Below are 11,859 nucleotides of genomic sequence, written 5' to 3'. Positions count from 1 at the left end.
GGGTAAAAAGAAAAGTTTGAACATAAGACAACTTTTTTTGCTGAGGCAAAAAACGTTTTGTGGTTAGATCAAGCATTTTCTGTGTTATTCTTTATTTAATTATCATATTTGGTCCTCTTTGGTTTATCAGTATTTCACATTTCACAATCTATGAGATTGTAAGACCACCTCTTGTCCAGTTCTCTTCAAGTGACCCCACATATGTCTGTTTTCTAATAAAGCAATTTGTTTTGTTGATTGTAGCCTACTGTTGAACTTACAATAATGCTTTTAGCTTTTAAGCAGACAACTGAAAGGTTTGGGTCAAAACTCCCTGGTTCTATTTTTCATTTCATTCAGCTTGATAAGACAAAGTTCCAGTTTAAGAAAAGTAATCCCGGAATAAATGCCACCACCACCATATTACACATCCTATTGAACGGTGGCTAATTGATATTTGGACATTCCAAACACTTCAAGAGAGTTATTGTCTCCAAAGATGGCTCAATTTAGGTGCTAATATTTTTGCACAGAACAAATCCTCTAAAAAAATAAAATCATCACTTAACAACTGTGTTTTGTGTTTTCTCTGGTTGTCTTTCTTTGTTGACAGTGTTCATTTGATTATCTTTTACATATTGCAAATAAGGAAAAAACTGAATAAATCTATACTTATTAAAAGCAAAATGAATATATTCAATACTATTGCCTCTATCAGACCCACAGACTGAGTCATGACACTGGATACAGGCCACCAGCACTAAAATAGATCAGCCAGGAGTGATAGGGATCACGCATTTTCTTTAAAATGCTGAATCATTTGTGCTCAGGTTGTTAAAATACTAAACTCCCTCCCCACCTATCCCATAGTAAAAATAAAATGCTAATATATTACAGATGTACTGAATCATACACATTGAACCATCGGCAAGTGAGCTCCCCCGACATGCTGTAAATACTTTAGATGAAACATAGGAAGGCCGGTTTTCTATTTCAAGATTACGCTGAGCATGAAAACTCAACTTGAGCACGCGGTGATCAACAGTGACAGTGTTGAAGTGTGCTGGGAAACTCAAGCAAATCCATCAAGAGAGTCCCTACAATGGATACATTGACAGAAGATTTAGCACGGTCTGATGTCGAAGCCGAAATGACGATGTTGGTGGCGGAAGATGCAGCAGAACAAAATGTTGAAGCAAGCGATGAAGTGGAGAACCTTCGAAACAGGTACTTTGGCTTTCAGAATGTTATCATCTGAGACTGAACTGTTTTTATTTCAAATGCTGTAAAAACAATGAAGGATATTGCATAGAAAGATAACTTATGTAGGCATGAGTGCTGGATGGTTGCGTGTAAAATATAATCTTTGTAGTGGAACATTGCCGCTTTCATTCAGAGACCAAAATAAACTGCGTAAAACTCAAGACATGCAAAGAAAGCCTTGGTTTTTGTTCCTGATTGTCACTTTGTGTACATGTCTTTAGTTTACGTGAGGCTGTCCACGATGACAGCGTCCGACCTAAAATGCAGTGCCTGCTGATGGACACCTCTTTCTCCATGGTGACCATGCAAGGAGAAGACAGCGGGATCGCATGGGAAACAACCGCGAGTCGCTGTGCCACACCTTGGACACCTGAAGCAGGAACAATGGATGTTAGCTCACCAGCTCCAGTCCGACTCGGAGCAACGGGGTCTCAGCCTGCAGGAAAGATCATATTTGTCATGGACGAAGAGATGATTGCAAGACAGAGGAAACCTAAAGAAAGGGTGAACAATCAGAAGAGCAAAGTGGAAAGAGAGCAAGAACTTTGGGATGAAACCTTTGACAGTGTCTCAGGGCGACCAGAGTTGGTAGAAGTGTCCCAACCCAATGTAAAAACTGAAGCAGAAGGGGAACAAGAGGAGGCGACTGATCGTCTGGAGGACAAAGAGCAGAGTTTGTTCAGGATAGTGTCAGAAGGTTCAGAAATCCTCAACATTGTTGTCCCTCCTAAATTTGCCACCGTGGATGAAGAGGAGAGCAAGGAAATGGTGGACAACTTGTCATATCTGGAGGAGAGTCTTGTTCCCAAAACCAGTGCAGAGACTCAAGACAATGACTTACCATTCTCAGCAGAAACTGGTGATCAGATAAAGGTTTTACCTCCTACAGGTCCTGGTGCAATGGACCCACCAGGGGCTCCGGTGGCCAGACCGCCAGTAAGAGGAGTGACTGGGAATGTGGACTACTTTGAGGCGTTCTCTCTGATTGAGGCCCAGGCTCCAGGAAGTCCTGCTGTGATTCCACAAGGGCAGGAGGAGCATGTGGCAAAAACAGCCACTGACAACCTGGATGCTGAGAAACCAGTGGCACCTGAAGACCACAAAACGACCAAAAGTGTGGACACTGATAAATCAGACACAGTAAGTTTAGAGGAAATAACCAGTGACCTTCTAGATGATGTCTTCTATGGCGGTACAGAAAACTACGCTTTAAAAAGTATCGATGATGAAGTTGGACTGGCAAAAAGTCCGATATCTAGGCTTGCTTCCAAACCAAGTGGTTCGTCTTTGTTCGGTAGCCAAGAGGACATCCTGACACCAATCTTCCTACCTGAAGGACCACCAAAAATTATTGACCAAATATTGCTGGAAGAGCCGACAGCCATGGCTTTCCTTTACTCTGACCTGTATGAGGAAGCATTGGGCAGTAGGAAAAAGGAGGAGGATGCAGAAAGCATGACGTCTGAGAAGTCCTTCCATAGCAGGCATTCAGACCGAGAGGCCAGAGGTTACTTAGAGAAATTTGTCCTGATTGATGAGACCCCTGCAGTGGAAACAGAACAGCAAGAAAAAGAAATTTTTACATCAGAGGAATCTCGGACTCTACCTCAAGATATGTATGACTTTGAAGACGTTCTCGCCAAGTCTGAAAAAGAGAGGCAACACTCAGACGACGTCACGGACTTCTTCAGGTCTAGTGCCAATTCTTCTCCCTGTGACGTAGAACCTTTCCCTCGATCCCTAGAAGAGGACGACATTCAAACAGCAAAGAGTAGCATCAAGACTCAAAAAAGTGTCTCAATAGCTGCAGAAAAAGTCTCAGAAACCCCAGTAGATCCTCTCGGCTTTTCAAGCTATGAGTTCCTGCCAGATGAACCAGACTGGGAGGATGTAGATGATGGTCCTACACACCTAGACAGAAGATCTGTTGGAGGAGAAGAACTGGGAAGGCAAGAATCCGAGCTCAACAAACCAGATGTCCCTCCCAGGAGAAAGACGGCATCCTCTCCTGCTAAATCCTGCTTGGATCTAACACCTCTTACTCCGGTTGATATGATTACACAAGAGAAAGAGGAGGCTGGAGGAAAGGAGCACAGGGTGGAGGAAAAAGAGACAGCATCACCCGTAGAGACTGCTGACGAAGGAGACGGAAATGAAGAAGACACTGTGGCGACTGAATCCGAAGTTGCACAACTTGACAGCGATCCAGTTGAGTTGAAAACCGGGACCCTGGAGAGTGAAAGCACAAAAGAGTCTGATGAGACGACTGTCACAGACGCAAAACTAAATGAAGAGGAAGAAGCAAAACCGAACGAAGATAGAAGTGAGAGTCAAGAAGCAACGACCGCTACAGGACTCAAAGAAACAGATGTTGAGACAGAGGTTAATTTGGAGAAACAAGAAGACAGACCCACCACCTCATCAGCTGATCCTGCTGTAAACAAAAGGCAGTGTGTAATACTTTAGTTTAGCCAAAAAGCTACCATTTAAAACCCACTAAAATGTTCTTCCACACAGTTCCTACAGGTTAAAGTCATGGTGACCAGTTTGTGTAACACATAGAATAAGTGCTGGTTTTTGACCCCCCACCACTTAGTTCCTTTGAGGTATTAATTGCTTTTTAACCCAAGAGGTTCAGGTATGGAATGGTACTGCCAATTGTTTCATTCTAATTGTGTGTCGGGACGCTTTGTACCTGCACTGACAATGAATGATTCACGATCATTCTCTAACTAGCAGGTCACACAGTTCTTTTGGCGTGATCAAGGGTTGGGATCTGTCATATGTTAAGAATTAATAGGCAAAACAAGGATCAGAACCAAAATAAATCAAAAATACAATTGCAACATTTTCAGAAAATACAGTAGTTTTGTGCCGTGTGAATCTAGTTTTGTTTTTTTTACCGTGCACTAGTTCATTGGGCTCTGCACGCTTACATGTGGAGCCCATTTGTTTGTTGACCTGGTACATTGTACACACCTCCACCGATTTTAATTCCCTCAATCAAACAGTGGCACCAAATCCATAGCAGTTACAGAAAATTAAGGGTCAGACTAATTTTCTGACCCTTGTTGGGGGAAAAAAACAACACCCTTGTTTGCATACTTACAGCTATCTAGTTTATATGAAAACAGAGAGATACGGTAAGTGCATTCTGACTGCTGGAGCAGATAGCCTGACTAATTTATCAGATAATATCCACTTGTTATGCTTGTGTACGGTCTTAGGGGACACATTGTAAAACGTTTTCAGATTGTGTGGTTTGTTAAGCTTTTGAAAACCGCTACGAAATTTAACAGGTGTTTGTTTGATATATTTGTGGGCAGAAAAGCCTAAGTAATATGCGTTACTGATTTCTTGGCTGCAAATACAGCCAAAACAAAAGCAACTTCATAGCATGATATATCTTGTTAGATTTTTTGTGCTATTTTTTACTCTAGGTTTTCACATTGCCAAAACACTCCCACTGTGCCTAAATCTAAAAACCCCCCTGTTTTTCCAATTTTTTTATTGTGATTGGATTCTGCATTAACTCAAAATGAACCGTTGCTGTCACATTGATCCATTATGTTATGTTTCTCCAGGTGAACCCAGTCGCTGTAGCAATAATGCATGATTCACTAGTGGGGGGGAAAGGTTTGGGTCACGAGTGCCAATAATAATTAAAAAAAAGAACTGAGAGCACGTGTGACGTCAAGGTGCACCTTTGACTAAAAATAAACCCATCTGGCTGCTAATATGACACCGCTTCTCCCCCTGCTTGTAAACAGCCATGCCACAAGTGTGCATTGCGTGCACATATTAAAAATAAGGTACTATCAGCTATATTTGACGTGTCCTTCTACCCCGTGACACATGTTATGAGGTGTTTTATTATGCAGAATTGAAATAAATTAACAATGTGTTCCTCTTCCGCTCCAGCACGATTCCTATTGAGTCACAGTGCCCTCAAAATCATTTATTAAAAACATATTTTGTCAGAAAACCTTCCTCATGCTTCGTTTTTCACAGTCTGGATTTAGACTGAAAAGGCAGTAGCAGAAAGAATTTCCCTTTTTTGCACGTGAGGTTGCGTTGCAGACTAGATAGTGACTCTGGCTACAGGAACCCTTGAACCTGTGGTTGCACTGGACTTGCAGAGGACAAACACAAGCAGACCTTAATGTACGAATGTATAAATAACATGTAAACCGGTTAAAAAAAAACAAAAAAAAACTTATTTAGAGAGGAGATAAGTTAGACTGCTAGAATAAGTAGCGCAGGGCCAAAGTTGGACCTGCCAACTCTCTACTATGTGAATTCCTATTCGGGTCTCAATAACTTAAGATTTCTTTGAAAAGTTTCTATTTTAGTCCTTTGATTCAAAAGCTGAAACTCTTGAGATTTACCACTTATCTTTTGTATTAGTCTTATGTTAAATTGTATTTCTGAAAAATAAATGTTCTTATTTTTGATGTATTTTGCTCCTTAACCCATTGAACACTGAATTGAAAATAGGCAACTGCTTTAGATTCATGCACAGCTTTAGTGCAAGAAATGCAAGCATAGCTCAACCGTATGAGAGAAATGATTAAAATTTTAATATAAATCTTTATTTTATTATTTGAAATGTAAAGCTCAAAATACAATTTTGCTTTTGGTATAGAGCAAATTGTGTGATATGGATGGAGATCCAGGAAGTCAGAGTTGAGAACTGTGTTACTTATTTGGTTTAAAGCAAAATGGATTTTTAGGAGCTTTACATTGTGTCATTATGCTATTCCGTCATCAAAAACATACGTGGGGTGTTGCTTTGACAACCCTCAGCATCCTCTTCACAATACAGAGTATCTTCAGTCAGAGGCTTCTTCAAATTAACTGTAATACAGACTGCTACAAGAAATCGTTCCTGCCAACAGCCATCACCATCTACAGTGACTCTTTGAAGAGTTTCAATTAATCAGTTACAACATTTAATTTTCCTTTGCAATTATTAAGTTATTTTTCAAGTGAATTTGAATATGCACTATAAAAGCATCGTAGTTATACATATTTACGAAATAATTTATTTTTTTCTTCTTTCTTTTTATACATCTATATTTAAAATGTCAAGCAAAGTGTTACTGAGGTCAAGTTCCTTGTTTGTGTGCAGAAACTCGAATAAAAGCAGATTCAAACGGTCATCCTTTGAATGTGCAGCATTAAGTGGTCACATGTACTAAAATCAAAAGCTGTTTCAATCAAAAACATCTTAACAGACCAAGTTACATGTTAACATAGGACCTTCTTTGATATCACAGCACAATTCTTGATCCATTGAACTTGTGAGTTTGTGGAAAGTTTCTGCTTGAATCTCTTTGCAGGATGTCAGAAAACCTTCCCAGAGCTGCTGGTTTGATATGAACTGCTTTCCACCCTCAGATCTTCTGCTTGAGGAAACTCCAAAGGTTCTCAATAGGGTTGAGGTCATAGGTCAGAGGAGGATGGTGACCACACCATGAGTTTCTCCACCATTGATCACTCCTAAAGCAGCGGTAACAAATAGACCATTAAAAAAACCAGAAATTTGTTGTTTCCATCGTCAGGATTAAACTAAAACAGTTTAATAACCTAAAATGTGTCTAGATCATTCAGAATAGATTCTCACTGTCAGTTACTGGTTGACTGGTCAGTCTTCCAGATTAGCAGTCACACCAAGTCCGATCTTCAGAGCATCTTCTACCTGGAAATGAGGAGAGAGGAACAGATCAATCCAACAGATGCGGAGAAACTTTTCACTCCTTTCTAACAGTCTGATGTTTATTCACCTTAAAGAGACTTCAGTGTATTCTATTTACTTTATTTGATATAAACGACACAAAAACCCAATTTTCCAAAGTATTGTTGTCTACTTTCTAAATATGTTATCACCCTTTAAATTAGACAAAAATAACTTACAAGTAACTTTTCACCAAGATGTAGGAGTTTGTTTTAAGTGTTAGCTCAACCGGCAGACTTTTTTTTTTTCCTACATCGTAAGTGAAACAAAGCTAGTACTTTCTCATCAAGAAATTATTGACGAGCTCCTAAATTTTGTTGAAAAGTTACTTGTGAGTTAGTTTTGTCTTATTTCAAGTGTTCTAAGATATTTGCAGCAGAAGCTTGGCCAAGACTTTGTGTTTTTGTAGTGAAGACTTCATGGATGGGTTTAGACGAAGTCTCTCATTCTGTCCAAATAGTTCAGTCCACGTTTCAAAAGTCCATGTTGTGCTTTTCATGAGTCTCAGGGTCTCATGTTTTCACTGACAGTAAACAGTAAGTCTTTAACTGTGTTTAAATCTCATTTTCAGTTTGACTACTCTTCATTTCCAGAGCTCATTTTTATTTTGGGCCAAATCCAAAGTCTGAATTTTCTTAAAGGACCGGCTTAGTCACCCGGCAATGCCAGAAGGTATTGATAAACCCAATTAAACTGTAAAAATATCAATAAATAGCTGTTTGTTTCAGTCTTAAATAATATTGAACATCTTTTCACATTGATCAGTCCATCAAGGAGTTTGTGATTGTTTTTGTGCAATCAGAATCACAGATTTTGTGGTGCTAATTTAGAAATATTTGTAATTTTTTTTTTTTTTTTTTACAATATTCATGCTACTGTATGATGTTAAGTGTGACTTTTTTATTAAGTGCCGCATCAATCAGGTATGGCTGAGTCACATAAACTCAATGTCTTTGAGTATAAGTGACTGCTTAAAGTCAGTCAAATTTCTCAAAAGTTTTAGGAAAAAGTTGTTTACAAAGAAAAATTCTTTAAAAATTGGTGTGCATTTATATTAAGCCCCCATTACTCAAATTCACCTAAATAAAATTCAGAGCTCCAATAATCAGAAAACAAGAAAAGAGATCCCAAAGACGAGACCAAATAAAATTTCCAGAGCTTCAATCGGAGATGAGGGCTGGACTGGTGCTCAATAATCCCAAATTCACTTTTCGAATTAAAATTTATTTAATTTTGGAAATCTAGGTATCATAACCATAACCATCTCAATGCACTTTATTACTCCGTGAAATAAATCTCTCTTAAATGCAATTTAAAGTTTAATATAAGTTTAATTCGTCACTTTATTTCGCTTTGGGATTGGGATCAAAAAAGCATTTTTGAATTTGAATTAAAATTACCCTCGAGAGAATGTGTCTCCTCCCGGCAAGCAAAAATATCCCCAGTATAAACAATGACTTGTTGGACATTATATGTATTTTTAGATTCACCACAATTACGTAGCAGAAAACCAGCTCCATAGCAATCACTACCTTACTAGTTTATCAATTTCTACACCGGAAATTCTTGTTTGACGCTGTTGTCCTTCACTGGAGCGCGTGTGGTGCATTCCGGCCACGTTAGAATATTTGCTCCTCAATTAGAGTAAAATACAGAAAAATACCGTAAACATCGAATTTGAACAAACAACCTCTTAATTTAACCACATTAAGTGTTTATTTAAAATCCAATAAATTTAATCCGGCGCATTTTACAAGAGAAAGTAGATTTTACGGAGGAAAATTAAATGTCCGAGTTACGTGAACGCAACATCGAGGTTAGCTAGTGGCTAACACCACAATGGACAATGGTCCTTGTGTGTGCTCTCCTGTCACCCTGGAGGAAAACGGACTTCCAGCCTGTGACGCTTCGTACGCAGACGACGAGTTAGTGGACGCCTTCGGAGACTTGGCTGCTCTCCCGGTTGAAGTTGAGGAAAGAAGACCGACCTGTTTGCGCTGCCGGTGAGCTGAATGAGAACGAAGCTAACGCTAGCTAGCCTAGTTTCAGTTAACAAGCATCTGAAAGAGAAGCTGTACGAAAAAAATTATATATATATAGCCTTCCTCTTGTATTACTTTGTGTATCTGGCATGCTTTGATGAGGGAACAGATTTATATCGTTTCAGAAAAAGCTGACGACCAGCTGAAAACAGAGATGGGGGCGTTAGACGGGGGAAATAACTGGGAAAACAGAGCTTCACGTCTTCAACTTTCCTCCCATGTTGTAGTCGCCCTCAGAAGGTGTGTCTCTGTCCCTTTCTCCCGCAACAACCACTGGAGGTGTCCACATGTCTGTACGTTGTGCAGCATCCCGCAGAGGTGAGCCACTAGATCTAGTGTGTTTATCTTTGGTTCTGTCAAAAGCTTTACATGGTAATATCTCTTATTGGCTAATTCTCTGAAATAGATGTTATTAATATATTTTTTAAGTGATGGACTAACAGAAATTAGTGCAAAATGGTGAATTATGAACTGTGTGTAGTGAAAAAAAACAAAACGCTGCTCATTACTTGGTAATGGCAGCATTATTCTGTGGGCATGTATTCTGAGAATGGCCTAGTCAAAATTTTTTCGAGTAAGAATCTGCGGCAAGACTCGGAGACACGCTGTTCATACCTGCTCTCCTTTTAGCTCGAGCGACTTTGCAAAGCAGAATGGGTAAAGTGAAAATTATGTTTGAAGTGTAACAAAATGTGAAGATCTGCAAAAGTGTACCTCTTTAAACCCAGTTTGTATTGTAGTTGAAGACATGGTACATCTTTTGGTTATTGAAATGTTTCATGTTTTTCTATTGTTCTTAAAAAATGTACCAGATTGTAATATCAGACTCGCTGATGTCTTCCATTTTTGCGTTCTGCTCGCAGGAAAGCCGAGTACTTCGGACTGTGCCTCTTCTTTCTGCTTGTTTGCCACAGGGAAAATGCAACGTTATCGTAGGAAGGCGGTTTAATGAGGAAAAGTAAGTTGGCTGCATTGTATTAGCCCAAACCTTCCCCAGAAAAAATTTTAATTCTGCACATTTGTTTTCTTAATCGTTCTGCACTCAGGCATCCAGAGCTAGCCGCAGTGTGTCGGGATGACAGAACGCTCATCCTGTACCCCGGACCTAAATCCCAGAGCCTGGAGGAGTTGGCGCAACGCCTGGAGATCTCCGCCGTGAAGCACAATGTGATCATTATAGACGGCACGTGGAGCCAGGCTAAAAACATGTTCCTGAAAAACAGCATGTTCCACCTGCCCAAACAGGTGTGTGCAACTTTGTTGATGCAGTTTTGAAAGTACATTGGCTTTTGCAGAAACAACAAAGTTGACATTTCAGCCCATCCAAAGAAAGAAAAAAAGACAAACAACGTAAGACGTGGGTAGACGGGTGCTCTCTGGATAAATTGAGCGGCTTTATCAAATATCTTACTCTAAAATGTAACAATTTCCAAAAATAGCCAAAATTTACAGAACTATCAATTAGTTCTAAGATAGAGGTGTCTATATAAATGAAAACTAACTTTGAAAAAACATTACAGTGTGTTTGCGCGTGTGTGCGAGACAGAGAGAGACCAACAATAATTTCAAAACAATCAAAATATGATTATAGAGTTAACATTTTAAACAGTTTCCAACAGCATTATGCTAGCTTGATTAGCATTTGCCAGTTTGTTCATTTTATGGAAAAAGTTTGATCTTTTCTTTTTGTTGTTTTTTTTGTTGGTGATTTAAAAAGAAAATACAGTGCATTGCTTTTAGAACAGGCTGTCCTGTCAGTGGTCATATCATAAATTATAAATCTGATTTTGCTGGCATTAATAGACAATGTGAAACTACTTTGCAGAGGTAATTGAATTTCATTACGGAGTGTATTTTTAATTCGTATTACAACAGGGCTATGAGCAACGGCATCTATTCCTTCTGCTTTGATTTATCAGGTCCAGCTTAATAGGAATCTGTCGAGCCAGTACGTGATCCGGACTCAGCCCTCCAACATCTGTCTGTCCACATTGGAATGCGCCGCCGTGGCCTTGTCGGTCCTAGAGCAGAACGATGAGATCCAAGAGGTGAGTCAGTTGATAATTTAGCTAATATTTCTTTTGTCTTTTGAAAAAAAAAAAAAATCATTGTTAAATCTTTGTTTAATTGAAAAAAACGATTTTCTTTTCATTCTCAGATATTACTGAGGCCTCTGAAAGCCCTGTGCTCCTTCCAGCTGCAGCACGGCGCTCAGGTTCACCACAGCAAAGAGCATCTGCTGCGAAACGGCATGTATGACAAACCCATGCCGAAAAACAAGCGCAAGATCAAAAGGATGGAAAAGCTAATGACGGACCACAGCGTCTGTCCAAGATGAGGGCGAGGCTGGCGACTGAGCACAGAGAGCGATCTGTGAAATATCTTTGCACACATTTTGTTTAAATAATGTAGGACTGCATCATCTGGGTACAGGTGTGCAAAATACTGGATTTAGAAAAAAAGAAGAAGCATTTTTAGACTACTTGTATCATGTTGGTGATTTAATTTATATCATTGTTGTTCAAGTTCTACTTAAAGAATCATGTTCTCCAGTAAATCAGGTTTTTTAGGTGTTTTTTCTTCTTTTTCTAGAAATTGTTCCACATTAAAATATTGTTTAATACAAACCATGTAATGTTGTTGTGTATTATGGTAGTCTCTACTATATAAGGGCTGATTCATTTATTGGTTTTGCAAGGGAATGTATTTAAATACAACAATTACCAAAGTTGTACAAACATTTGTTTTTCTTTTCAGTGGTCAGTTTACTGGCTGAAAATGTAAATAGATTACTTGTAAATAAAGCCTCTTTGACCTTTCAGGCTGTTTCAGTTTTTC

General features: G+C 39.1%; 2 protein-coding genes across 2 annotated transcripts; both read left to right on the top strand.

Annotated features, from left to right (window-relative positions):
* Positions 1-1,017: 1,017 nt before the first annotated feature.
* On the top strand, positions 1,018-4,984 carry cmya5 (cardiomyopathy associated 5). The gene is made up of 2 exons (XM_023337853.1): positions 1,018-1,206; positions 1,464-4,984. The coding sequence occupies exons 1-2, from the start codon at positions 1,082-1,084 to the stop codon at positions 3,706-3,708; spliced, it is 2,370 nt and encodes a 789-aa protein (XP_023193621.1). The 5' UTR covers positions 1,018-1,081; the 3' UTR covers positions 3,709-4,984.
* Positions 4,985-8,582: 3,598 nt separating this feature from the next.
* Positions 8,583-11,842, top strand: dtwd2 (DTW domain containing 2). Its single transcript, XM_005802471.3, has 6 exons — positions 8,583-8,982; positions 9,249-9,339; positions 9,885-9,979; positions 10,068-10,266; positions 10,941-11,069; positions 11,180-11,842. The coding sequence occupies exons 1-6, from the start codon at positions 8,819-8,821 to the stop codon at positions 11,357-11,359; spliced, it is 858 nt and encodes a 285-aa protein (XP_005802528.1). The 5' UTR covers positions 8,583-8,818; the 3' UTR covers positions 11,360-11,842.
* The last annotated feature ends 17 nt before the right edge of the window (positions 11,843-11,859 follow it).

The sequence above is a fragment of the Xiphophorus maculatus genome, chromosome 8 (genome assembly GCF_002775205.1).
Source record: "Xiphophorus maculatus strain JP 163 A chromosome 8, X_maculatus-5.0-male, whole genome shotgun sequence".
Lineage (NCBI taxonomy): Eukaryota > Metazoa > Chordata > Actinopteri > Cyprinodontiformes > Poeciliidae > Xiphophorus > Xiphophorus maculatus.
This window is presented reverse-complemented; position numbering and strand designations above follow the sequence as displayed.

Excerpts from the sequence above, each read along its gene's own strand:
- dtwd2 (XM_005802471.3), top strand. The coding sequence starts at position 8,819 with ATGGACAATGGTCCTTGTGTGTGCTCTCCTGTCACCCTGGAGGAAAAC. Across the intron at positions 8,983-9,248 it reads CCGACCTGTTTGCGCTGCCG|TCGCCCTCAGAAGGTGTGTC; the intron begins GTGAGCTGAATG and ends CCCATGTTGTAG. Across the intron at positions 11,070-11,179 it reads AGAACGATGAGATCCAAGAG|ATATTACTGAGGCCTCTGAA; the intron begins GTGAGTCAGTTG and ends TTTCATTCTCAG.
- cmya5 (XM_023337853.1), top strand. The coding sequence starts at position 1,082 with ATGGATACATTGACAGAAGATTTAGCACGGTCTGATGTCGAAGCCGAA. Across the intron at positions 1,207-1,463 it reads GTGGAGAACCTTCGAAACAG|TTTACGTGAGGCTGTCCACG; the intron begins GTACTTTGGCTT and ends ACATGTCTTTAG.